Raw genomic sequence first — 25,380 nt, forward strand, 5'->3', positions numbered from 1 at the left:
GGAGATTGATTCTGCCCTTGCAGTTCACTGCAGTCAGTCCCTGTGTGCAGCATCCATGGGCTCTGTGTTGGTGTTTGAGCGTGCTCAGTGTGCTTGGCTGTCATCCTCCTCCAGTCCCTCTCCCAGGGTGGTAACCTGCAGGCCTTCCTGAGGCAGGGCTGACTCCCTGCTAACTGAGATTAACAGCTCAGTTAAATCTTTCTGCTTAGCCCAGTCTTTATTGAGTTGCTGCAAGTTCAGATTCCACAATTTCTGAGGTTTTACAGGCCTCTTTCAACTGATGCCTCAGTTTTCTTCAGAGTTTTTTGCTGCCTTTGCTGTATTTTCTTTTTTCTTCCAGTGATTAATAAACCTGGCATTTGTTGTTCATAAATTGCCCTGAGTTTTTGGATTAAAAGCTTGCTGCATGAAATAAACCCCAGCAAAGAGTATGTCTATAATTTTTACATTTATTAAAGATAATTTGTTATTCCTAGGGCCTTTCTGAATTAGCTCTTCTAAACTAAACTGAATTATCTTCCTTATAAAGAGTGTAGCTAAGTCAAGGTTTCCCAGCAAATAAGATACCAATTCACGTGTGCGTTTTGGGTTTGGGGGTTGAGTGTCTCTTCCAACAGACTTTTCCTGTTAGGAATATTTAGTTTAGTTTTGATTATCAACCTTTTATGCTTCTCAGAAGATTGGGATTATCATATGTTATCCCTCAGTAGGACACTTAAGGTTTGATGTTTAAAATTCTTTTAGCCTCTTGCATTGCTCTTCAGGTTAAATGCTTTTCTCAGTCTGAGGGTTATTGCTGTGCAATAATTGTGTGTCAAAACTCACTATTATTTGAATTTCTATTTTTCTTTCTCTTTTGAAAATAATCTTAAATGGACTATTGAGGAAAAATAGCTTTAAAATATATCATTATGTATTCAATGATTTTTAGATTTTTAATACAGCTTTTTTTAACCTCAGGGCTTTTACTTCAAGTTACTTATGTCTTTACTTTTCACTATATTTTTGTATTTACAAAATACTTTAACAAAACTAGGAGCTTCTTTCATTTTTTATTTATTTTTACAGTGTTTTGGTGTCTTCAAGAAATGGGGTTTTTAAAGTCTTTCTCATCCCTAATAGCTTATATCTTTGTTGTTAATGCAGCATGCATTTATGTGTAGATGAGTAGAATTTTACAAAAATAAAACATTTTTCTTTTCTGAATATTTTTTAATGCTCTTTTCATGGAAGAATCAGATGTCAGGGAGGCAGTGGCTTAACTTGCAAAAGCTTTTGTATATGAGGATATGAGGGCAATATTTGGGTTTTTGAAGCTGAATTACAGCTGCAGTAGCTGAAATGTGGTATTTCAAGGACACTGTAATATACCTGCTGATAGCTGAGCTCGGGATGAAGGATTATTTAGAAGCACTTGCTATTGCTCCTGGAGAGCTATAGATTAATAAAGATAAAATGCTTTTAACTTTTTGATGCTACTTACTTGCTACGCTAAGAGCTTTAAAGAAAGAGTCCCTCTTCCTTTTAAACCCTTATATCTTTGCTTGGTAATATTTGAAAGGATGTTTTGGGTGTTATTTTGGGTTTTTTTGGTTGCCTTCCTTTTTTTTTTTTTTTCTCCAAAAGCAGAAGGGGCTGAGGGGGAAATCCTGCACATTTTTAGATCAGGTGTAGTAGCTACTTTGCCATCAACACTGTGTGGATATATTTGCAATGAAGTTTAAACAGCATGGTGAATATCCAGATGGAGTGTTTTTCCTCATCTTTAGCTTATTTACTCTGTTGGGAGCTTCTATAAACATTTGTAGTATTCTTCAGGACAAACTGTACAATTAAGCTTGAGATTCCTGGTATAAAAAATCACAGGATATAAAAAGCCACCAAGATTTTCTCTAAGGGATTCCAAACTGTGAATTTTTGCCTGTGATACTCTAAAAGCAATTTTTAAAATGTCTGTGATGGATGACGAAATTCTAAAGAGAAGGTGATAGCAAATTAAAGTATCATGCTTCAGTAGACCCTAGCACGTAGTGTAACAACACAGCCTGTGTAAATGGCATGGGAAAGAGAGACACATTATTTTTTACATTTTCTATGAGATACTAAGGATTTTATCTTGAAGATACTTATAATGGAAGTTTACTGGCTACAGAGTTTTTGAGATACATTGCTTCAGTTTATTTTCCCATGTTCAGACTCTTTCATGGTGCTCTATATTTGAAAAGCTTAGGGTATGATAAAGCATCAATGCACACTGCCTCACTGTTTTGTCAGTAACTGGGTAATATTGCAACAGACATTATTGCTAATTTTACACTGCTCTTCATGATAAGCTGTGCTTTTCCTTAGATTTCAGTTCCAATAATCAGGATTGTTCATTGAAGTTTTTGACTACTACATTTTTTTCCCTTGAGCTTTTTAGCTTTTTTAATTACAGAAATATTTAGATTTTATCTGCATCCTGATGACTTAAAAATTAATGTGAAAATAAAAAGACACTTCACTTCTCTTAAAAGCATGTTATTTTAGGAATCTAATTTTAAGGATAATTTAATGAAAATAGATGACTCAGCTCATGATTTTTGAATTTTAGTACTGGCAGTACTTAATGTGCTCAAAGGAGAGCCCGGGGTGCTATTCAAAAAAGCATGCAAAGGACAGTATGAACTAATGCTACAGAAAAGTTTGTTTTGTTCCTAGTGGTGATTTCTATTGAAATGTCACTTTGTATGAAGCTGATAAAAGTCTCCTAGAGCTAAAAAATATTGATGTCACTGACTAAGATTTAGGTTTGTGTTGCTAAAATTACATTCAGCTTTAATTTTATTAGAGAGAATTCTACTAGTGAAAATAGGAATTAATAATGGAGAAGTTAAATACACTTTTATCCCTAGAAAAACATTTAAAAAATACATTACCTTCTCTATCTTTATTTTTTTCTTATATGCTTATTTTACCCCTCAAGATGCTTAAGGGAACTGCAGTCCTGTGGAATGAACTTCGGCTTTCGACAGTTGTCAGTCCTTCTCTCCTATAAATTGTTACAATAAATAAGGTCCTTTTTATATTTGTATAACTTTGTGCATTGCAACAAGCATTCTTGCTCTTCAGACACCCTGAAATAAATGCCCTCATTCCATTCCCCATCCCAGTTTTTCTTGAGGCTGATTTGCAGTGACAGCAGGGGTGGGGATGGCAGCAGGTCAGAGCTCTGCTGTGTGGCCAGTGGGTGCCTTAGGCAGCTCATCCTCACCTGGCACTGCTTAGGCAGGGTCAGCAGGGTTTGCTCTGTAAGCAAACATAAAGCACTTCTCCTGGTGCTGCCTGGAAGCAGCTGAACAGACAGCAGTGGCTGGGGAGTATTTCCTTGCACACAAGTGTGTGACAATGTTTTCACTAGTGAGATTCACAGTTTTTGGATGTGAATTCGTAGTAGAGATAAATTGGGCAGAAAGCCCTATCTTGTACCTTTTGGATTCTGACTCAAGTTTAACTTTTTATACCAGTAAAAAAAAAGAGTTTGAAGTGGACCTCATTCCACTAAAGAAAAGAAAACTCTACTTGACAGAGGGAAGTGAATAGCTGGACAGAAAAGTTTCTGTTATCTTAAACCACTAACACACAAGAAAATCCAAAATATGCACTGGTTAAGTCTTAGAAGGTGCTGTGGGCAACCCTCTTTTGCAATTGCCGTTGATGCAATAATTGTTGTTAGCCATTCTGTTGGTAATTCATACTATAGGAATTGATAGCAGATGGAAAAATAGATGACTCAGAATATAGTATTAATAATCCATATTTTTTTAATCAAAGGCCCCTGATAGGCATGTTGCATGTAAGATTCATTTAAGCAGTTGCTAGGAAGAATTTGTTTTTTCAAGTAAACACAACAAACTTGATAGAGATTACTTTTTGGTTGAATATCTGTCTTCTTAAAAATTTAAACCCTGAAAATGCATTTGATTGTTTTTGTTGCACAAGCTTAATAGCAGTATTTCATAATTTACTTTGATAGACTGGAGGTTTGCAATGGTAACTCAGGCATTATGGAATTAATAATGGAATCTACTTTTATCATATTGAAAACATGATTGGCATAGAGGTTTTATTTACTTCTCTTGCTGTCCAGAATGGATTAAGATTATAGTGTTCTACATCCACCACAACTTTGGCTTCCACTCCCTGAAAAGTTTGGATGGCTACACATATGAGCTAGCCAAGTGTGGCTATTGAGTTCCAGATCCCCTCACTTAAATCCATGGACTGCAGGCACCACCAAGTATCTCAGATACTCGGTCCATCCTTCTGGCTCCTGTGCTGGACACATGTGGGATCCAGTAGTCAGGATTTCCATTGACTTACTCTTTGACTTTTTGACTTCTGAGAGTCCATTTTTGATTGTACTTTATGGCCTTCCTTCTGAGCTTATTGCTCAGAACTCAGGTCTGTAGACAGGAATGCACACCTATTTTCCAAGTGCCCCTTTTGGCCAGAATTTTGACAAGGATTGTAAAAAAAAATATGTACTATACGGTGTGGGTCCTCCTGCAGGCAGTAGTATTGATTGCAAGTAATTATTCTTCGGTTTGCTGAAAATAGTGATCCAAATAAACCTGGTCCATATGGGATGCAAGAAGGTAGACCAACAGACAAAAAGAGTAAAACTTGTTGCACTTCCCTTGCAGAAGTTTGGTTCTGGGAGGTGAGTGCATCACTATGTGAGAGAAAAGTTCCTTGTGTCTCACTGAGGATGCATAAAAAAGCCAGTCACCTGAAACCAGTAATGACCAGAGTAAGAATGTTTTTTGCATAGGTGTATTGTGTTTGTGTGGCCAGGTTTTGGTAGCTGGGTGGCTTCTATGAGAAGCTGCCAGAAGCTTCCCCCATGTCCAGCAGATCCAGTGCCACCCAGCTCTGGACCTGCTGCTGGCCAAGGCCGAGCCAGTCAGGAATGGTGGTAACACCTCTGTGATAACATATTTAAGAAGGAAAAAAAAGGTATTGCCAGTGGTAATTGTGGCCAGAGAGAAGCAGAGTAAGATTGTGTGGGAGCAACAGCTCTGCAGACACCAAAGTCAGGGGAGAAGAAGTGAGGGAGGAGATTCCAGCTCCAGGTGCTGGAATTGAGGTTCCCCTGCAGCCTCTGGTGAGGTGACTGTGCCCCTGCAGTTCACGGAGGTAGATGGCAATGCAGAGATCCCCCTGCACCCCGTGGAGAGCACGACGATGTTGGAAAGGGATCTGTGAATCTGTGGGAGGCCTGTGCTGGAGCTGGCTCCTGGTGGGGACCTCCAGACCTGCGGAGAAAGGAGCCCCTGCTGGAGCAGTTTCCTGCTAGGACTTGTGATCCTGTGTGTGATCCATGCTGGAGAAGCCTGTCCTGGGAGGCCTACACCTTGTGGAAGAGTGACTCACATTGCAGCAGTTTGTGCAAACTGATGCCCATGGGATGCACTCACATGGGGGAAGTTTATGAAGGACTGTCTCCCATGGGAGGGACCCCACAGTGGAGCAGCAGAAGGACACCTCTCCCTGAGCAGCAGCAGAAACAACATGGGATAAACTGATCAAAACGTCCATTCCCTGTCTCCCTCCACTGGTGGGGGAAGGAGGTATAGCTGGGAAGGAGGAAGGGATGGAGGGATGGTGTTTTTAACTGTCTGATTAACTGAGGGAAGATATTTTAACAGAAGTCCAATTGACTTCTCGTTATCCTGCTCTGATTTTGTTATAAGTAAATTTTGTTAGTATCCCCGATTCAGTTCTGTTTGGCCCACGATAGAATTTGGTGAGTGGTACCTTATCTCAGCTCGTGATTCTTTGTTACATTTTCTCTCTCCTGTCCGGTTGTGGGAGTGGCAGAGCAGCTTTAGTGAGTGCCTGGCATCCAGACAGGGTCAGCCCACTAAAACAAGAAGTGTTCTTCTGATGACATGCTAATTTGTATTCAGCAAACCTTGCATGATCATGCTGGATTATTTTAAACCCCTGGAGTGATCAGCAGTGGCTCCTGCCACCTTCCCACAAGGACAGCCCACCTGTCTGTGGAGCGCTTGTAGCTCTGACCTGTGCTCTGATGGCAACTGGAACACTTCATGCCTGGAGCTGCCTCAACTTTTGGATTTTTACTGTATCCCAGTGTAATGAGGACAGTCACATTAAAAAAAGCTTGCTCGTGATTCCTTCTCTGTTCTGGTCCTTTTTAACATCTACATGTGGCCTTTCCTGGAAGAGCCTCTAACCTATTACAAATAAGTTGAAAAATGAGCAAGGAGGAATTAAATTATTAGTGTCCCATTTTCTGGAAGTTTGAGATAAAGTGTACTATGTTTCCAGACTTACTGGTCTCCCAAGTGTGTGGCTGAGTTGCCTTTTCCAAAGATTATAACTGAAAATTGTAGTTCAGTTAGAAGGTTAGTTATGCTTTTATTATATTTTTCCTATCTTAGGTTGGTACTGGTGGAAGATACTTCAGCCACTTGGGAACTTGGGTCGATGGAACTCCTTTCTGAAAGTTTGCCTTCCACCAGGATTTCCCCCCAGATCAGGGAGAAGAGAAGGTGGAGGCAGGGGCTGCTGGCACTCAGCTTGCAGCACTGGGAGCTTTTGTCCCATAAGGATGACTTGTTGTCTGGTCTCTTAATAGGCAAAGTTGATTTCCCTTGCCCTAGCAAAGCAGAGAATTTCAGTGAGGCTTCTTTGCCTGTGACTGTGTCTTGAGAATACATTAGCTTTGAGGAGAAATTATTTAATGTCATCTGGCTCTGGCGTGGTTTGACTTCCTTGTTTGATTTGCTTCCCTTATGCATTGTAGCTTTCTTTAATGAGTGGGTTAACAAATACATCTTTAAGGAGAAAAGTTTTATCATTGTACACCTAATCTTTCTTCTGGAAAACTGGGTAAGTGTACTCACTCTAAAAGGCTATGTCTGTGTGTGGCATTGTAAGTTGGAGTTTGGACTATTGCTTTCCCAAATCCCAAATGTGATTATCTGGTGAAATAAAAGGTCCCAGTGAAGGCAAACGCTGCTACCAGAAACTCCATTAAGACCTCTGTCTTGGAAGTGGCCCATCCTGACACTAATTACTGTCTCTTGTGTGGTTGTGGGTGTTTGATCTCTGAAAGGACATAATTCGGTCTGTTATGTGGAGTGGCAGAAATGGAATTATCTATTATCAGCTGTAATTGTAATCAGCTATCCTGATTACAATTGTAATTGTAACAATGTGTTACAGTTAACAGCTTTTAAAAAGCTACTGAAATAAAATTGAAATCCTTTCTGAATTCCTGTAGCTTGTGCTGCTGACTGCTTCCCTCTCCCTTCCCATTAATGCCAGTAGCCCCAATAGTTACTGCTACAAGCTACTTGGTGAATTATTTATGGCAGTTTAAATTGGAAACTGTTTGCAAGTGGAAGTGAATGAATGCTGAGCTCTATTGCTTTAAGAATTTGAACCAAAATATTTATTTATGCAGGGCAATAAATTACATAGGAGTAATGAAATATCTTGTTTGAGATATTTCTACACATCTTATTTGCTATATTTGCTGTTGCATTCAGTGTTTGGATTATTGCAGGCTTTTAGGGTTTGTGAGGTAATACCTATAGCACAAACAGAAGTCAAAGAAATATATTTTTTAATTTGCCAAGGAAACATATGTACACAGACACACACACATAATTTCCCAGATTGAGCTGTGGCTGATTAAGTGGTTTTCTCATCTGAGGCCAGATAGGTGAGACCTTCCTAACTCTTCTGTTTTCTGCCATTTCCTTCCTTCAAGTGTCCTGAATATCAGCTGTTCATATAGATGAGTACTGTGGCTATCTGGATCTCCCGGGAGATGTGTCTGAGATAATTCTGAAAGTTTCTTGGTCCCTGGCTTAAACTAATTTTCTTTATATTTTAATATTCATCCCAGCTGTCTATGATTTTTAAAGAGTAGTTAATTCTGTTTCCTGGCTCAGTTTCTTGATTGAAATTTAAATAAAAACTCACCCACAACATTCTTCTCTGCTAATTTATGAAAAAAACGTTTTTCAGAGCAGAATAATTATGTAATTACATCAGTTGGAGTCTATTCTGTGCAGTTTAAGCTTGACGTCTGCAGTGGTGACTGAGAGCGAATAAGTGGCTGTCCAGACTGGCCAAGAGTGGGTAGGGCTTCATCACTGGCAGTTCTCACAAAACACACACACAGGATTATTCAGTGTCTGCCTTAGGCATTTGCTGGTCTGTGGAGCCCCAAATGCATTATTCCTGTCACACGTGCTAAATACATTATTCCTGTCACACGTGGGTTTATTGCTCCTTTCATCTGTGCTGTGTTGGGATCAGTTAAGCAGTGGAGTTGGCACTGACATCTCTTCCCATTATACTTAAAATCTCTGACACTTAACTCCTCTAAGAGAATATCTTCATGGAAAAGTGCATCATATGCGAGTTACATATATCAGTGGGCTAAAAATTAAATAGAATAGTTCAGATTTTTAATCTTTTCTTCCTCTGAAAATGGAAAGGTCTTTTTCTGCAAAATTCTGGGTGACTGAGGAATTCCTTTCCCCTGTCTTTTTTTCTATATGTTAAATGGAATAAAATGGATTATGTTTGATGCCTTGGGAGACAACTCTTTCCTTCATAAGGAGAAGAAGAGTCTTTGGAAGAAAGCACGGAAGGGCAAACAAAGTGTCACAAGGAGGGCGGCAAAGATGCTGGTGAAGGGTCTGGAGGGGAAGCCATATGAAGAACATCTGAAGTCACTTAGTCTGTTCAGCCTGCAGGACACTGAGGGAAGATCTCTGCCATCTACAACTTCCTCATGAGGGAAAGAGGAGGAGCAGGCACTCGTCTTTGTGGTGCCTAGTGACAGATTCGAGGGAATGGCCTGAAGCTGTGTCACGGGAGGTTTAGGTTGGACATTTCAAAAGGTTCTTCACCCAGAGGGTGGTTGGGCACTGGAAGGGCTCCCTGGCAAAGTGATCACAGTACTGAGCCTGAAAGAGTTAAAGAAGCACTTGAACAATGTTCCCAGGCACCTGATGGGACTCTTGGGGCTGTGCTGTGCTGTGCAGGGCCAGGAGTTGGACATTGATGACCCTTGTGGGTCCCTTCCACCTTGGCATATTCTGTGATTCTGAAAGACCAACATTGCTGAGCACATCTGAAGGCTCATACAGATCTTGGGATCTTTAGTCCTCAAAGATATTTTGACATGTGGGGTTTAATTTCCTTCTTCATTAGGAACCTTATGGTTAAAATGATGTTGCATGAGAATGTGCATCTTTTCCATATGCTCTGTTACGCATTTCTGATATGCCCACTCTCTTTATTATGACTTTAAATCATTTGTTTACTATATGCAGTGTTGCCTGTTAGCAGAAGTCATAATGCTGGGGTTTGGACTGTATGTAGCAGTATTATGTGTGTGTTATATGCCTCAATTGCTGATAAAAATAAAGATCAAAAGTAGCAGTTAATTCCTCAGGGAAAACAGATCAGATTGTGTTGATAGAAGCCTGCCCTAGATTCATGAATGAAGTATTGACTCATTGGTAGTTGATTCAGAAAAGTTTGGGTTTTTTTACCCATGAGTTAGGTACTGTGCTTGTTTACAATGTCAGGTTATTTGCAAACAAAATAAAGATTATCCCTTTCATAAGAGGAAATTATATGTGCTATTTTAAATTTGTTGACTGTTTTCACACTGGTGAATAATGTGACTGAATGGCACATGGGCAATTCTAACAAAAGAGAAATGCAGAATGGCACTAAATTACATCAGGAAAAAAACACATAGGCCTGACAAAGAACACATTTTAAATGCAGATGATTCCATGCAATAAATTAAAGGTTTATGAAAGGCAATGATTTTCTTTTTTGTTGAAAACAGTTTCTAATACTTTTTATTTGGTTGTTTTGCAGTTAAAAAATCTGAGTTTAGAAGAATTACAGATGAGACTAAAGGCTTTGGACCCTATGATGGAACGAGAAATTGAGGAGCTTCGTCAGAGGTACACTGCAAAGAGGCAACCTATCCTAGATGCGATGGATGCAAAGAAACGGAGGCAGCAAAATTTCTGAGTTTGTTTTCCTTTCAAACATAATACTAGGAGTCAGTATGGACACTGGTAACTTTGTAAGCCAGAAGGAATTTGATTATGAGAGTTTTCAAAAATCCAATCTGTTAAATTTTCCTTCATCAGCAGCGACAATTGCAGTACTCAAGAATATTCATATGGTGTTCTGCAAAGGCAGCAAAACACTTTAGCACTTGTTTGGATTTTCAGATGTTTAATGTAATAGGAGTTTAATCTGTTACTTCCCAATCTTTTTCAGGTGGGTAGGGATAACTTGGTGTTGTACATTGGGAGTTGTGTTTTGGAGCACCTGGAATGTTTTCTTGATTGTGCAACACTACCGAGCCTTATATTGCAATGTATTTTTCTCCCACATAGTAGCATATTTATTATGTAATCTTTGGTTATCTTATTTATTTTATGCCTGTTTTCTGTTGGGAGGTATTAGGATAACACTGTGGAGAGCAGAGTCAAATTAGATAAACTTGCTATTGTAGTATAATGAAAAGCTGCTCACCACTGTAGTATCTTTTAAAACTCCAAATTCAACACATAACCTGATTCAGGACAGCACTTGAACATGTATCCAGCCCATTCATAGCAGTAAAATTTAGGAATAAAGTAAGTAGTAGGCACATCTTTTTCTGCTCTCCTGAATCAGGGACTGTTGTACAGTACAGTTGTTACACTACAGAGCATTCTTTGAGAGAGGATTTCTGTCATTTGTACGCACACTGAGTCAGCTGTCATTAAACAAGAAAACAAGTGCCTAATCAGTTTTAATTTTTGTTATTCAGGAGAAGCAATACTTACAGTCACTCCTTAAGTGTAAACTTCCAATTGCTATTGCAATTCTGACCAGTATAAACCTCTATTTTGCACGGTAGTTTTATAATGAAGTAACAGCTACACTTTCTGGATATGTTTTTTGTTTCATTTGGGGTTTTTTTAATCACTGTTTTGAGGGGAGAGGGGAATTATTAGTGCTTTGGGGTTTGTTTGTTTTCATATTGTAGCTACAAAGGGATAGTAATTTAAAAACCAAAGAAAATAAATTGAATACTTATATTTAATAAGTACAGAAAAGAAGCAACATTTAATAGTTTTCTGGTGGGTTTGTCCTGCAACTGCTAAACATTCAAAATTCCTATAGTCTTCTGTTGGTAGATTTTGGGGACTCAGAAATGCAGGACCAAGCTCTTAATAGCTTTTTATAAGTTCTTGTCTGGTTTACGTTGTTGACTATCTATTGGTAGAATTTACAACGTTGTAAGAAATATTTCAGACTTCGCAGAAAATGTGATCCACTCTCTAAACAATCTGCTGTGTTCTGTATTGAAATCTTTACTATCGTTGCCTTGTATGTAAATAACTTCACTGTGATAGTCATACTTCTTTAAACAATACAGCTGAAAAGATCTTTACATTCAGCCTTCAGCTGTTAAACTTTTAATGGTGACTACTGTATGGGCATCTTCTGTTAAACGTTTTCTGGAAGTTAGTAATCATCTCATACCTCTTAACATTAATTGTCAACATATGTGGACCATTTAGATGGAATAGTGCCAATTTTGGAAATGATGCATTATGTCACAAAGCTTATGCCAATGGAAACAAAAAGTTCTTAGAGGATCAGCATTCTACAGCCCTGCTGGTACCAGTGCTTGGGTTTGAGCCGTATCCAGCCGTCGCTGTCCTTGTCATTCTCTGTGTGTTTGCATGCACACCACGCTCTGACATGTAAACCCTAGAGGCAAATAAATCTTAATTGTGATTATTAGAACGTCCTTATCCTCAGCTCTCTTCATACTTCTTAAAGCAGTGACCATTCCTTGTGAAAATGTAAGAGCACAGAAGATCCATAAAAATTACTTTAGGCAAGATAAAATGCACCTGGTAGTCCTACGCCTCACATTTATACAACTAAATGATGTAAAGTAAAAAATGGTATAAACATATCACTGTGTCATTAGATTATAATCATAATGCAGGAAAAAAATAACAGCACCAACTTCCCCCTATTACTGTGGTTCTTATTTATTTAAAGTAATTTCTGCTTCTTGAACTTGCTGTTCTCAAAAGCTCAAAGATGTGTGTTCATACATTGATTTGTGTAGATATACACACATATATATTCATATCTATATATATAAAAGAGAAAATATAGAGCAGGTTTAAACCATCAGGAGAGGAGCCTAGCTTGCCTTTTCTTGGTGTGCCTTTTAAGCAAAGTATCATTGTCTAGACACTCTTACTTGCATTCTCAGCAGCTAGATTTTCCCTTACTCAATCTTAAACTTTTCCCACCAAAAATAAAACTTTGAGTTTGAATAATGTGGCTTTACAGTGTAATAGACAAGAATATAACAGGATCACAAATTTCTTATTTTGTGTATTTTGAAAACTTCAGTAATGTGGTACCCCAAAGATGAACTGGGAAGTCCGTGGGGACTCCAATAAAAGGCTATTTTAGACTAGAGCTGTTGCAGTCTGACATCTGAAAGCTATCAGAAGGTAAATGACATCCTTTTTTTCTATCCTGATGTGTCTACATAGAAACAACTCAGACTTTGTGCACATGCATGCACACAGAAATGGAATATACATGCATGAGGAAAATCTGAATGGCATGAATAAAACAAATAAAACAAGCTACTGAAAAGGGTGAAAAGTAGCATCTGATGCACTGTAAACTGGGTAGGTACAGGATGTTTGTGACCAAAGAATACTTTCATAAATTAATATGAAATTGGTATGTTGCCATTCTGGTATGGTGCAAACTGCAGTCAGTGTAAGAGCTGCCTTGGGCTTCAGCAGCCAGCATAGGAACCTCTGGATCCTCTGCAAGCATTGACATTGTGCTCAGAGATGGATGCAACTCATTTTTTCTTTCCTCTGTTTGTATAAATGAATCAAATCATCCATGTTGTTGACTACACATCTCTACTGGAGGATGAGCATCTCTATAAAGGAAAACCAATAGAACAATAAATAAGATATTTTAAAAGCAAGCCTTGCAGGAAATCTAATAGAACTACTGACAAGTTAACCTTCAATAGGATTTTAACCAAGCAATTTCTTGTTTGCTTCTGACTTTGTATGTTTAGGTTTAGTAAGTTAAAACAATTTTGGAAAATCATTGCTTATTACTAAACATTTTTAATAAAAGCTAATTTTTCCTGTATAATTGTTGACTTCTTCATTCTAACTGAAGCAAAATGATCTTAATAATAATCATTAATGTTCATTTCCGTAGTCATCCCTCATGCTTTGTTTCCTTTCTGTAACACTGTGAGCACAGAAACCCACGTCTCTCAAAGTCAGCTCTGGAAAGGATTTTTCCAGATCACAACAGTGCTGCAAGAATTAGAAGTCTGAGGATCCCATGAAAATGGATCAGGCCAGAAATCCTCAGTTCTCTGTGGAAGTCTTCTCTCTGCAATCTGATGTTGCTGAAGGCCTAATCCTGAGACAGCTGAGCATCACTCAAATATCTTGGCTGTCTTCTTAAACTTGGAGGTGCTAGTGGACATAAGGGGTATGAGTTGTTCCTTTGTTGTTCTCATGACACTAGAAAACCAGTAGGCAATTGATAGACTTGAGTAGAAAAGTGTCTACATTTAATGTCTGGAATATAATTCTATTACCTGTTTCTTCTGATTTTTTAAAATTATTCTCTTAATAACTTGCCCACAAATACATTTCAGTAAAAGGAACTCATGACTGATGCTCCTTAGTGAACCCCGGGATGTTTGAAGTCACAAAAATTTGATGCTAATCTGAATTAATCTGATGTTTATTGGATATTGTAATTATTTACTACTTATTTACAGCAAAAAATAGCTTGTCTGCATTGCACAGTGTATTTTGATGAGCATGCACAGTGGCTTTGGGCTGCTTCTCCATTCAGTGTGTTCAAATTTCAGATATAATTATGGCTCATGGTGAGTGAATCCCTGCCCAGGTACATGGGATAGCCTGACTCACCATGGAAAGGCACTGGTGCTTCCAAGCAGAATGTGTACTGTACAACTTCTGTGAAGCACTTGGTCTGCATATGGCTCTATCAGTGTGGTATGCTGAGGGTTACTCTTTCTTAAGTGTATACCTGGTTATAAACTCATCAGAAAGACCTCATGAAGTAAGAAAGTCTTTATTTCTTTGCATTCTTAAATATGTGAAAATTCTTCAATTGGAGTCCAGCTTACAGTGACATTTCTTTCTGTGTTTCCAAAGGCAGTGGTGCATGTTAAATAATTTAGCTTGAAACAGATCTAAGATTATCGAGTCCAGTGTTAACCCAGCCCTGCAAACTCCACACTAAACCATGGCCCTCAGTGCAGCATCCACGTGTCTTCAATACGTCCAGGGATAGTGACACCACCACTTCCCTGGGCAGCTGTTCCAGTGCCTGACAATCTTTTCAGTGAAGAATTTTTTCCCAGTACCAAATTAAGACCTGCCCTGGTGCAATTTGAGGCTGTGTCATGCAGCTGGCTGGGAAATTTGCTGTGGGATATTTCCATGCCAGGCTGTGATGCAGCAGTGCTATGCCCACTATTGACAATGAAAGCCTTGGACACATCCTGCATAGCCCATGTTGTTTCTCATGATTGTGTTGTGCCAAATGGATATTAATAAGCCAATTAATAGCTTAAGCTTTTTGGAGCAAGCCTAATTACGTTGATTGCTTAGTGTGAAGTTATTAAGTTGCATTTGTGAAATACTTTTTCACAAAATGTGTTTCTACTCTTTGTTCAGTGCATTCATTCTGGAAAGGGCCTATCTTTTACATGGTGTGCTCTCATCCATTTTGATTTGGTTTAATGTCTTAGCATTTTTAAAGCATATGTGAAAATTCCCCATATTTTCCTCATTCTCTTCCTCCTGCTCAGGAAAATGAACGTGGGCATTACTTTTTAGGAGCATCCCCTGAGCCAAGTGTCCTTTGCACATAGTGGGCACATGCAAATGTCAGCAAGAGCTTTTATTCTCTTTTTCTATTCAGAGATCACGGAAGTCTCAGCTGTCCTGTTTTTTCTTTCTTTGAAAGGATGGGATGTTCAGATTCTGAGCAAATCTTTCAGAATAATTGTTAGTCCCAGACCAACAGATGCTTTATACTTTTTTCCATTATTTGCTACACAGTCCTCAGGAAAGATTCACACTTCATTTCACTAGGCCTTCAGAGAGTCGTCTGCATTGGAGAAGAGTAGTGTTTGTCACAGAAACAGGAAAAAAGAAACAATTTTTAAAAGTTTTCTTTGGGGAGAGAAGAAAAATAATATGGCATCTGCAGCTGGCCAGGTGGCTTATGAGGCTAACTGTGGATGTGAGGAAAAATGTGTTGGCTGAAAAAAGCAAATCAGGTAGTCATCTGTACAACTTACTGCTCTGTGTTGATGTTTCACATCTGATTTTCTTCCATTAATGTTTATTGTCTTCGATGTTCATGCTTTATTCATCCTTTGAAGACAGAAGTTTTAAATTTTTTTAAGCTTTATATAAATGGAAGCATACCATAACAGTGCCAAGTAAATAAAAATGAAAAAGAACCTAATCAAAGTCACCAAAGTGGGGGTGTTTTCTCCTCCTTTCTTTGGGGTTACAGACGTTTCTGATGGCAGACGTTTGTCTGTGCATGGAGAGACTTTGTTTGCATGCTCCAGCTCTGGGCAGACATGGATGGAGATGGTTTCACTGGAGGGCTGGCTGAGCTGTGCCCCTGCTCAGGATGTCCTGTAAGTGTTGTGCCCTGCTGGAAGCCGCTGCTGTCCCCCTGCTCCTCTCCCTGCTGGCCGTGCTGCAGGCACTGGGGCTCCTGCAGAGCGTGAGGAACCAGCCCACGGCAGGGAGCCCTGCTCTGTGCAGAGAGCAGTGTGAGCCTGGGAGCTGTTGATCCCCAGCAGGGCAGCACTGAGCTCAAATCAATGCCTGTGGTCTGGGAAGCCTTGGAGGAGCCAGCTGTTACCTCAGGGACAAAGCCATGCTGTGGTGGCAAACAGTTTCTGATGCTGCTTTACTTGGTTGACTGGACTGCAGCATGGCCCATGGCCTTTGGGAAAAATAAAGTTCCTTGTGTCTATTTTTTATTGATGTACAAAAAATATTTAGGAAGTGATCTCAGTGCAGTGGAAGAGTTCAGCTAACAACCTCTCCATGCCCTGTGCCAGGACCTACCTTAGTGCATCAGCACTTTTCCTCAGCCTCCCAAGTTCCTACTGTGGGTGCTGGCTTTAGCTTTGCCAGAAGTGATGGTGTGAGCAGGAATTTTTCATGTGCTGTTGGCAAACAGCCAGAGTTCTTGCCTGGTGCTGGTACTTGTTTGGTGCAAACAGGCCTTTCTAAAGGCCACAGAAAATTCAGAGGGGGTAAACTGGGCGCTAAGTAGGGAGCTGCCCAGGCAGCAAGAAGACACTGGAAGGAATTAAAACTGTAATCTGATTCTGGGCTCAAATAGATTTTCTCTCTGTCACAATGGGGGGAAACATTATTGGCATTCACCATTTACCATGGCACTGCAAAGCCCAGCATCCTTTAAAATTTTTCCTTTAGGTATCACAGCTACAGAAATTAAATTTGTAAATATACATGGCCACATGCTAATGTACCTGCATATATTTTCCTCTGTCAAATTAATTAGGCCACATGTTGTTTACTAAAAACTGGTTTTCTCTCTTTGTGGATATTTCTTCTGAGGACAGATATTGCAGTATCTCTCCCTAGCTTCTCCCAGAGAAAAGCTCAGTCCTCCCAGTCCTGTTTCACTCCCCTGTACAGTATTTGGAGCTGACCAGTATAATTCTCACAGCTGTTCCTTTGCTGCATACAGGTGTGCCCAGAAACAAGCACCCTACTACCCCCGCATTCCTCCTTTCATTCCCTCGGTGCCACTGGAAGGATTGATGCATGAGAAGGTGGCTGTGGCCCTCAGATGTTTCTAGCACTATTTCTTTTCCCCTATTCAGATCTTTCTGCTGCTTTGCACTCCTCCTGGCTCCCAAGGCCTGCATGGTTGCTGTTAAAAAAAGCCTCACAGCAAATACATCAAAGAGGGATACCAAAAGTTTTTGAGTTGATTTATATGACACTAAGCCTTTTGTGTGATGCATCAATTGATATTTCATTTTTATTGCAGTACAGTGGGGTATATGGGCTTAACAGCAAGAGGTGTCCTTTTGATCTCTCATCGCACATGAAAACAGGTGTCATAGTCCAGAGATTATGGAGGTCAGAGATTATTTGAGGAAGGATTAAGTAGTAGTACATTTTTCGTAGCAACCATATCCAAAAGCATGAGATTCTTTTAAAAGTGCAGCTGTTATTTCAGTCTAGATAAGTCGTATTTATTTGTCATATACCAATTTTTCCTGCTGAAAGAAGACTAGAATTTTTCAAAGTGTTTTGTATTAAAAATGCAGAAACAAGTCAAATGCTTCACTTGTAAGTACAATTAATAAAATAACTTTTCCTGAAATCCAGAAGAAATTTTGGGTTGCTTTTCCTGTTAGTTGATCTTTACAGAAAATGGACTTGAGACTGTTCAGAAGATAATGGGGTGACTGTATTAATGTTCAGCACTGCACCAATTTATATACACATACAATTGCTTAGTCTAAATCTGATTTACCTCAGAAAGTTAACAGAATTCTCTGATGTGATGAGTACTGGTTCAGTATTTCAATAAATTTTCAGTAAATACAACTGAAATATTGCTCTGACTCATTCCAAGAGTCTCTCATTCCATTAGAAACTCTAAAACAACCAAAAGCAATTTGGTAACCCACTATAGGTATGTGGGTATCTCTCCTGCTAAGGAAACACATCCACCACTGATTGCTCAGCTTTTATAAAAATAGATTTGTTTTTGAGGCTGTTTACATTCCACAATGTAATGTGGATAAAATCAATAGCAATAGTGTTGTATTAGATTCAACAAACCCAAGAAGCCTGTTTCTCCCAGTTAGTGTAATTATAATTTTGTTGACAAGCAGATGTTTAAACAGCCCCCAAATATGTAATTATTAGAATAAGTAAGGAATTGAGGATCTCTAGGATGATAGGACCAGCAATACAGTAATCCTGCATCCCAAATTTTAATGCAAATTTATTCCAAGAATAAGTATAATTTTGAAGCCTTTTAAGTGTAGCTAGTGCTGATTTATTCAGTCCATCAACTGACATCAGTTTATACATCTCATAGCACTTGTCTTCAGTTACTGCCTCCACAAAAACCTCAACAGTTTGGTCCTATCTTTCAGCTAGAGTAGGAGAAAGTCTTATTTGCACAGTGTTTGACTAATGTGAACTGTTTAGTTCAGCTCTTTGCTCTAGCACGAGGAGCAACCATTCAGCCTTTTTTAGAAGAGCTGGTGCTGCATTTCTGAGCTGTCTCCCAGCTTCTGTCCTGATCAGTGGGTCGAGGCTGCTCGGGGCTGAATGGGCAGCTGCTGTGTTCCCTCATCACAGCAAGTGACAGAACCTGCATGGCCTTACCTCCCCAGGATTGTGCAGCTGCCAGCCTCGTGTTGGGAGTGCCATGCGGTGACCCAGGTGAGGATATGTCTAACACTCCTGGCTGTGTGTAGAAATTTGAAGTTGAAACATTGGGAAGGTGGGCTCTGACTTTTGGTCCAGATCTCTAAATGAGACCATGCAAGACATGACTGCCCTGTGCACTTTGCAAGGAAAGAATTGGAACACTGTTCAGTTGCAGCTTTGTTTTCCCTTCAGGTTTGTTCTTCTCTGGGCTGCATTGTATTAATGCTTTATTTTAAAAGCTCAGAACAGAAACAGACTAACTTTTCATTCCCTATGGCTTTCCTCTCATCTTCTCTGGGAAGATGAAAAGATGCACTTTGCTTTATAATACTGGTTTCTCAGGATGGAAAATTGTCAGGTGTTTTGTTTCAGGTATCATTAACTGTCTAGCAAAGACTTTTTCTTCTGTATTCTTGGTATGTCTAGACTGACCTTTCTCTGAATCTAAAGGGATTCCCAAGGAAATCAAATGCACCTGTCACGTCTGTTCCTTTCCCAGCATGTTAAATTGTTTTGGTGCTCTGGGGCTCCTGCTGAGTGTGAGGAAGCATATTTGTTTTTTTCTGTGCTGGTGGATGAGCCAGTGCTGTGTTACTCTGCCTCACATGAGGCAGAATCCTTTGTGCTCTCCAGCAGTGCACTGGTAGCACTGGGGAGAGCACCAGTACAGTTCCAATTTGGGGAATTTGAGAGCCAGGAGTGGGGCTGCCCTCATCAATGTATAAGGAAGGCCCAAGCATTTTTGCCATCAAAAGCATAAGCAAAATTTCCCTATATTTATAAAGCATTTCCAGTACTGCAGCTGAGATGTCCCTTGCAAAAATCAACAGTCAGGCCTGGTAGTTCACTTGCCAGGCTGAGGAAGGAAGGATTGGAGAAGGAGCTGCATCCTGACTTTGGCTGGTTGGGATGTCCCTGTTGTGGGGCCTGCCTTGCCTCTCTGCTGACCCTGCAAGAGAGGGGGATACACAAAAGGTGAGTAGGATGGGGATAAGCCACTCTTCTGGAAGGTGCTTGCAAGTGGCATCACCTCTTCCCTGCTTTCAGCTGTCTTCTTCAGAGCATGCTCCCACAGGGAATGCTGAGAACCGCTCACCAAAGAAAAATACATCCAGGGCTTCTTCCTTCAATAGGGAAGGGATCAAAATGTTAAAAAATGATCATGCCAACTATGGCAGTAGGAAGGTGTGCCTTGGTATGGAAAGAAGAATGAAATAACAGAGAGAGTAGATTTTTCCCAAAAGTAAACCACAATTTTCTGCCATACTTGGAAAACCTAACACAGGGAGGTGCTAGCCCATAGTCTGACATGCCTAGGCACTGATACAATGGAAATAAATTAGAATTTACCTAATGGTAATCAAATGGATGTTCCTTAACGGGGCTATGGTAGGGTGTCAGTATTCAGAACATTTCCTGGAATGGGATGGAACATGAATTTCAAAAACAGCATAGTAATTTGAAAGGATAATTTCTACTGAAAGTTAGTGGGATTGATGTTCCTAATTCAGGAACTCCAAACCCCCATTTTGCTGTGCTACAACCCCAGCACATCACTTTTTCTCATATGTCATGGAGGCTGCAGGAATAGCCACATCAGGCTATGGCAGACAGAGAGGGTGAAGCAGGAGGTACAGGACTTGGGATGGGCAGCACAGCAGCTGCTGGCAAGCAAACTGAGCTGCTGTGTGAGTACCACTCATCTTCCAAGTAAGATGAAGAGTTTTCTTTGAAAGTCAACAGCATCATCAGTGGAATTGTCTGCTCAAAGCTACACAGACTTTTGCACACACAGAACATCTGTACATTGGGTGACAACAAGCAGATGTTGGACCGTGTATCTGAAAATGGGCAGCTCTTGGGCTGCTTTAGATCTGTAGAAGGAATTGTCAGATTTATAGCAGTCTTTGTCCAATTCCTGAAAAACTTAGCCCTGTTTATATCTGAACAGGGATTTGTGAGAAGCCAGAGCCCATTAGTACCCTTAAAGAAAAAAAGCAAGAGTGGGAGGTGCTGATGTTTCTTTGCACTTCTGTGAAGCTGAAATGCTGGATTTGTGCCACTGCCTCTTATGGCAAATTCATGTGTTTATTCAAGTGAGGACTTACATGATTTAGGGTTGTGTGTAAAGGGTGAGGCGATGTCAGGCAAACAAATTTCTGCAGTGGGAGGTCAGCGTGAGTCCCAACACCTGTGAGATGATTCTCCATCCTCATTTCCAGCAGGGCAAATAAATTCCAGAGCCAGACCTTTGCCAGCAGTGTCATGTGATCTTGGGAAACACTTTCTAGACTGTTTGGAGGTTGCTTCCTCCACTTGACAACTCGTAATTTTATATCTGAGGGGTGAAGAGATCCACAATTTTTAATGAGAGTTATGTTTCTTAGCAGCTTCAGTGATTGCTCTGTAGAACTGTTGCTTTGAATAATGTATTACCCATTGCTCTATTTTTAACCCTGTAAATTATTCTCAGATGAGAAGCAAAATATTTTTTTTTTAGTAAAAAGGCAGAATCAGTAAAAAATGCTTCAGAAATCAGATGGGAACATTCTTTTATCCTGTCTGAATAGTGTGCAACTTGAAAGTTAGTTACAGGAGATCAAATTAATTTCTGATGTAACTTAATGGGAAGCCAGGTGCATAAATTGGAAAAGAAAATAAGAATAACATAATGAGAAAAGAACAGTTCTGGCACAACACCTCACCAAGGGATATGACTGGTGCCTTGGGTTGAATGTTGTTTGAAAGCACCATCAAAGGTAGATTAAAGTCAGGAGCATTGTGGGAGGAAATGGATAACCAGCACAGCAGGAGCAGTTACTCCAGGGGCTTTCTGCTGCTTATATGTGCACAGCTGGGGCCTCTAGGGATGGGGCTTATTTTGGAAGAGATGAAAGGTCGTGTCAAGTTGATTTAGTGCCTACAAATGCTGGTGGTATGTTGTTTAGTCCCTAATCTGTCAGGTAGAGAACAAGAGGCTTGTACTGTTTGTTCAACTGAAAAATGTGGGTTCCCCACCACAATCACCAATTAAGAGCATTTCTAAGAATAGAAATCTAGCCTGATGTGCATGTTTAAAAAAACTTATCTGCACAATGAGGCTCAGGCTTCTCTGATTATAATATTTACTCAGAATGTCCTGAAACTTAAATCAGTTTTAGATCTCTGGTAAAAGATAATTTTTTATGCATTTAATTTCCTTTTTGTGGCACAAAACTGAGTTATTTAGTGCATTACACACTACTGGGACAAGACACACAGTACAAAGAGCACCAAATACACTAGTTCCTTGCAGTCTTGCAAAGTTCTATACAAAAAGGTACAAATACTGGAGGTATTAAATTTGGAAAACTAAATGCAAAGTTTTTTGGTTTTAAGTTTGCAGTGTGAAGTGGCCCATGCTCTATATAACATGGGAGGAAAAACCAGTCTGTTTTCAAAATGGAAAGTCTGCAGGGAAAGAGAGAATTAGCAACTGATGAAAGCAAATGAGTAATAAACCAGGCAATAATACAAAATCTGAACATACATAAAAAGCTTAATCACAATCTATATATAGATTTTACATCTCAGGAACATAATGTAACATTTTGCTTCTCAAGGGCATCTCTGACTCTCATAATACCCTAGATTTGTACTAGAAATCCAGATTCTCTAACAGTTTATTCCTTGCAATAAAGCGAGTTACCTCATTTGAAATATTACCACAATTCTCATTTAAATGATACAAAGCTCTCAGAGGAAAGGGAGTAGGCACAGCATTTTCACTGGTGCCACAAAGGTGACTGTCACAGGCAGGAGGAGCACAGGCTCCTGCAATGTTCTTCAGAAAACTGCACATCCATACTGAGCAGATTCCTGACCAGCTCTGGACAAAGTAGCCAGTTGGTGCTCTCATCCTTCAGTCCTGACCCAGTGGTGTGTGGCAGTGCAGATGCCCTGCTCTCACACAGCAGTGAGTGAGGAAATCTGGCAAAAGTACTGACTATGCAAAAAGTCTCTTCCCCCCTGGGAAGCTTTGGAGAGATTGTATTTTTTCTTCAAAGTGTAAAGTAAACATTTTCCTGTAGCTTTTATTTAATGAGAGGTAAGTTTTTGCAGCACTTACTGCACTGAGCCCTAGAATAGACATTACTACATAAAATGGCAGGAAAGATGTGCCCTGTTCTCCTTACCTAGATATTTTGGGGGCAGCTAAGACAGCAATGTTTCTGAAATCGTTAAATTGTTATTCTGCTCAGTAAAAAATTCTGTTAGCCATAAGCAAATATTAAAACTGCTGTACAGTACTGTCCAATGCTCAAACATAATAAATCTGAGCAGGAGTAATGCAAAAAAAGGGCTACATCCCCTAGTGTGGCCAGGAGAACAGGACTTGCAAAAAGAAAACTAAAAGGAAGCTTGAGAGGTATAAACCTGTGAAAATGCGTATGTAAGGCCATATGGTTGCTGTCTATAAATACACTAAGAGGAAAATGAAATTTTTAAGCTAAAGAACAGTGTTGGCAAAAAAAAAGTACTGGTATAAAGCAGCCATTAATAAAATTGTGCTAAAAGTTGTGCAAGCCTTGGAGAGCTCTGGAATGGTCTTCAGGAGGAGGGGGGAGCAAAAATGTGACTACTTTTAACATGGAGTCAGTTAAGTTTATGAAAGGAATTCCTGTGCACTGTGTAAAGTAATTGCCATGATAATAAGAACATCTTAAATTTCAGTACTTTATTTATTTAGTGTCTTTGATCAAAAGCACTTATATAAAAATGCAATAATGAAAATTCCTTTCAACCAGTACAATAAAAGTTGGAATTCCTTGGGTATTTAATTTTCTTTAGTGAAATGCAATTTGAACATGTTCCAGTGAATATTTGCAGAAATGACGGAACATCAGTCCTACAAATAATAATAAATCTAGAACATAAGATAAGCTATAGGTTATTGAAATGATGTGTTGCAAAGTTAAATCCAACCTTTGCAATGTTTAACAAGCAACAGCTGAGGGAATTTGTGGCTCTTTGGCAAGCCTACAGGGCTCACCAAATAACTGCTCTCAAAGTCTCCGGTTTTCAGCTCTGTAAATCTACTGTTTATTAAACTGAGGTAAAACCACTGCTTGGAGCTGAGTTATCCAAAAGCCCCACCCAACAGACAGAGTTTGCACTGTCCTTTGCATCAGTGAGAGAATTGCAAACCTTGCAGCAGGTAACCTGACTGGAGGGTATGTGCTGCCCATGCCCACCTCTTCCTCCCCTTGTTTCTTTCTTCGTGTCTCAGTTCCAGGGGTGACCTCACGCTGCTCCGTGTGTCAGGTGGCTGATTGTGGGTGTGCACATGTGCAGTATGAATCAGGGACAGGAATGCTGAATTTATGCCTGAATTTATGCTGAATTTATCCATTTCTACAGAAATGGAATTGAACTGGCCCTATCCAGCAGTGTAAACCTTAGCAAAATGTTTCAAGTTTGGTCACCAAATTCAGGTTATCCAGGTGTACCTTCAGGACCACGTGTATGACACTTTCAGTCTCAGGGACAGCAAGCAATGGCTTGCCAACTGACTTATAACTTGTGCAGGCTGTGTTGAAAATTGGTAAGGTTGGAAATGACCTTGTCTCCTCACACTTCATGGCCTAAATCAGCTACTGATGTGAGGGGAGGGTGTCCAACAGAAATGGTGGTGGGGGGAGAGTAAGTTATTTCACACTGTGTATTCTGTCATGGATCACTGGGCAAACAGAAATGTGATCCTGGGTGCTCAGCTTTCTGTTTTTTATGTGGAGCTGATACAGCATCAAAGGATCCAGACCAAGCTGCAACCTCTAATATCCTTAATGAGGCAATTACCTATTCATACCATATTTGCTTTATTTTGTTGGTTGAGCCACCCTTTGTCATGGTTTAAAAACACAGTCTTCCAAAAAGACAATTTCAGCTTTAGTATTTTTTCTTCTAACTAGATTGAATTTAATTTCTGCACCTCTCTAGTCTTCACAAGTAAAACTAACAAAAAATTAATTGGAACGTTATATGTAATGAATGGGATGGAAAAGCAGTAGGATCTGAAGAGAAATGCTGTTCTGCCCACTGAGTGCCAGTAGTTTGTTTTCTAGCACAGATGTAAAAAGAGGGCAGCAGTGGCTTCTGCCTGTTGACTACAAGTGTTTGATCTCTGTACAATTGCGTAAGGGAGGAGACTGAGCACTCAAAAACCAACTCTATGCAGATTCATTATTACTCTTGAAATTGCATATGATCTGTTCTCTCGTGTTTTGTTTTGTTTTTTTAAACAAGTACATGCCAGCCCTTGAAAGGATTAAAATTGACTACATCACAGAAGTAGGTAGGAGGATCTACCCACAGATAGTGCAGTATTAAGCTCTTTATCTGTTCCCTTCTTAGGCCCTTAGACTCTCCCTTAGCTGTAAATTGAGAATTTCTTTCTGAGTGAAAATGGTTTTTTGCTTAGAGATTCCTTGGCAGAAATTTTAATGGAATTGTCTGTCATCAACACCTGCTTTCAAGCTTTACCGATAAAATTAGATTTTATATCTCAGCATCACATATGGCATCTTTATAATTAGTCTTTTTGCAGTATATGAATGTCAGTTCCTAAAATGCTGCCTGTACTGTTCATGTGGGAATATTTCACTTCATTAATCAAATCCAAGTTTTTCATTGGTGCTTCGAATTGTTTAAAGCCCACATCTTCATATGTCTAATCTCAAAACCTTTTTGATGGACTGATACAACACATTTGCAGCTGCAC

At 39.6% G+C, this 25,380-nt stretch overlaps 1 protein-coding gene across 2 annotated transcripts in view; it reads left to right on the forward strand.

The window, feature by feature from the left end:
- STK3 (serine/threonine kinase 3) overlaps positions 1 to 17,424 on the forward strand; it is a 143,058-nt gene extending 125,634 nt beyond the window's left edge. For both annotated transcript variants that reach the window (XM_064706438.1, XM_064706437.1), the window contains exon 11: positions 9,925 to 17,424. In XM_064706438.1, coding sequence (XP_064562508.1) covers positions 9,925 to 10,083 — 159 coding nt within the window. In that variant the 3' untranslated portion in view covers positions 10,084 to 17,424. The remainder of the gene's footprint in view (positions 1 to 9,924) is intronic.
- Positions 17,425 to 25,380: the final 7,956 nt, after the last annotated feature.

The sequence above is a fragment of the Zonotrichia leucophrys genome, chromosome 2, assembly GCF_028769735.1.
Source record: "Zonotrichia leucophrys gambelii isolate GWCS_2022_RI chromosome 2, RI_Zleu_2.0, whole genome shotgun sequence".
Classification (NCBI taxonomy): Eukaryota; Metazoa; Chordata; class Aves; order Passeriformes; family Passerellidae; genus Zonotrichia; species Zonotrichia leucophrys.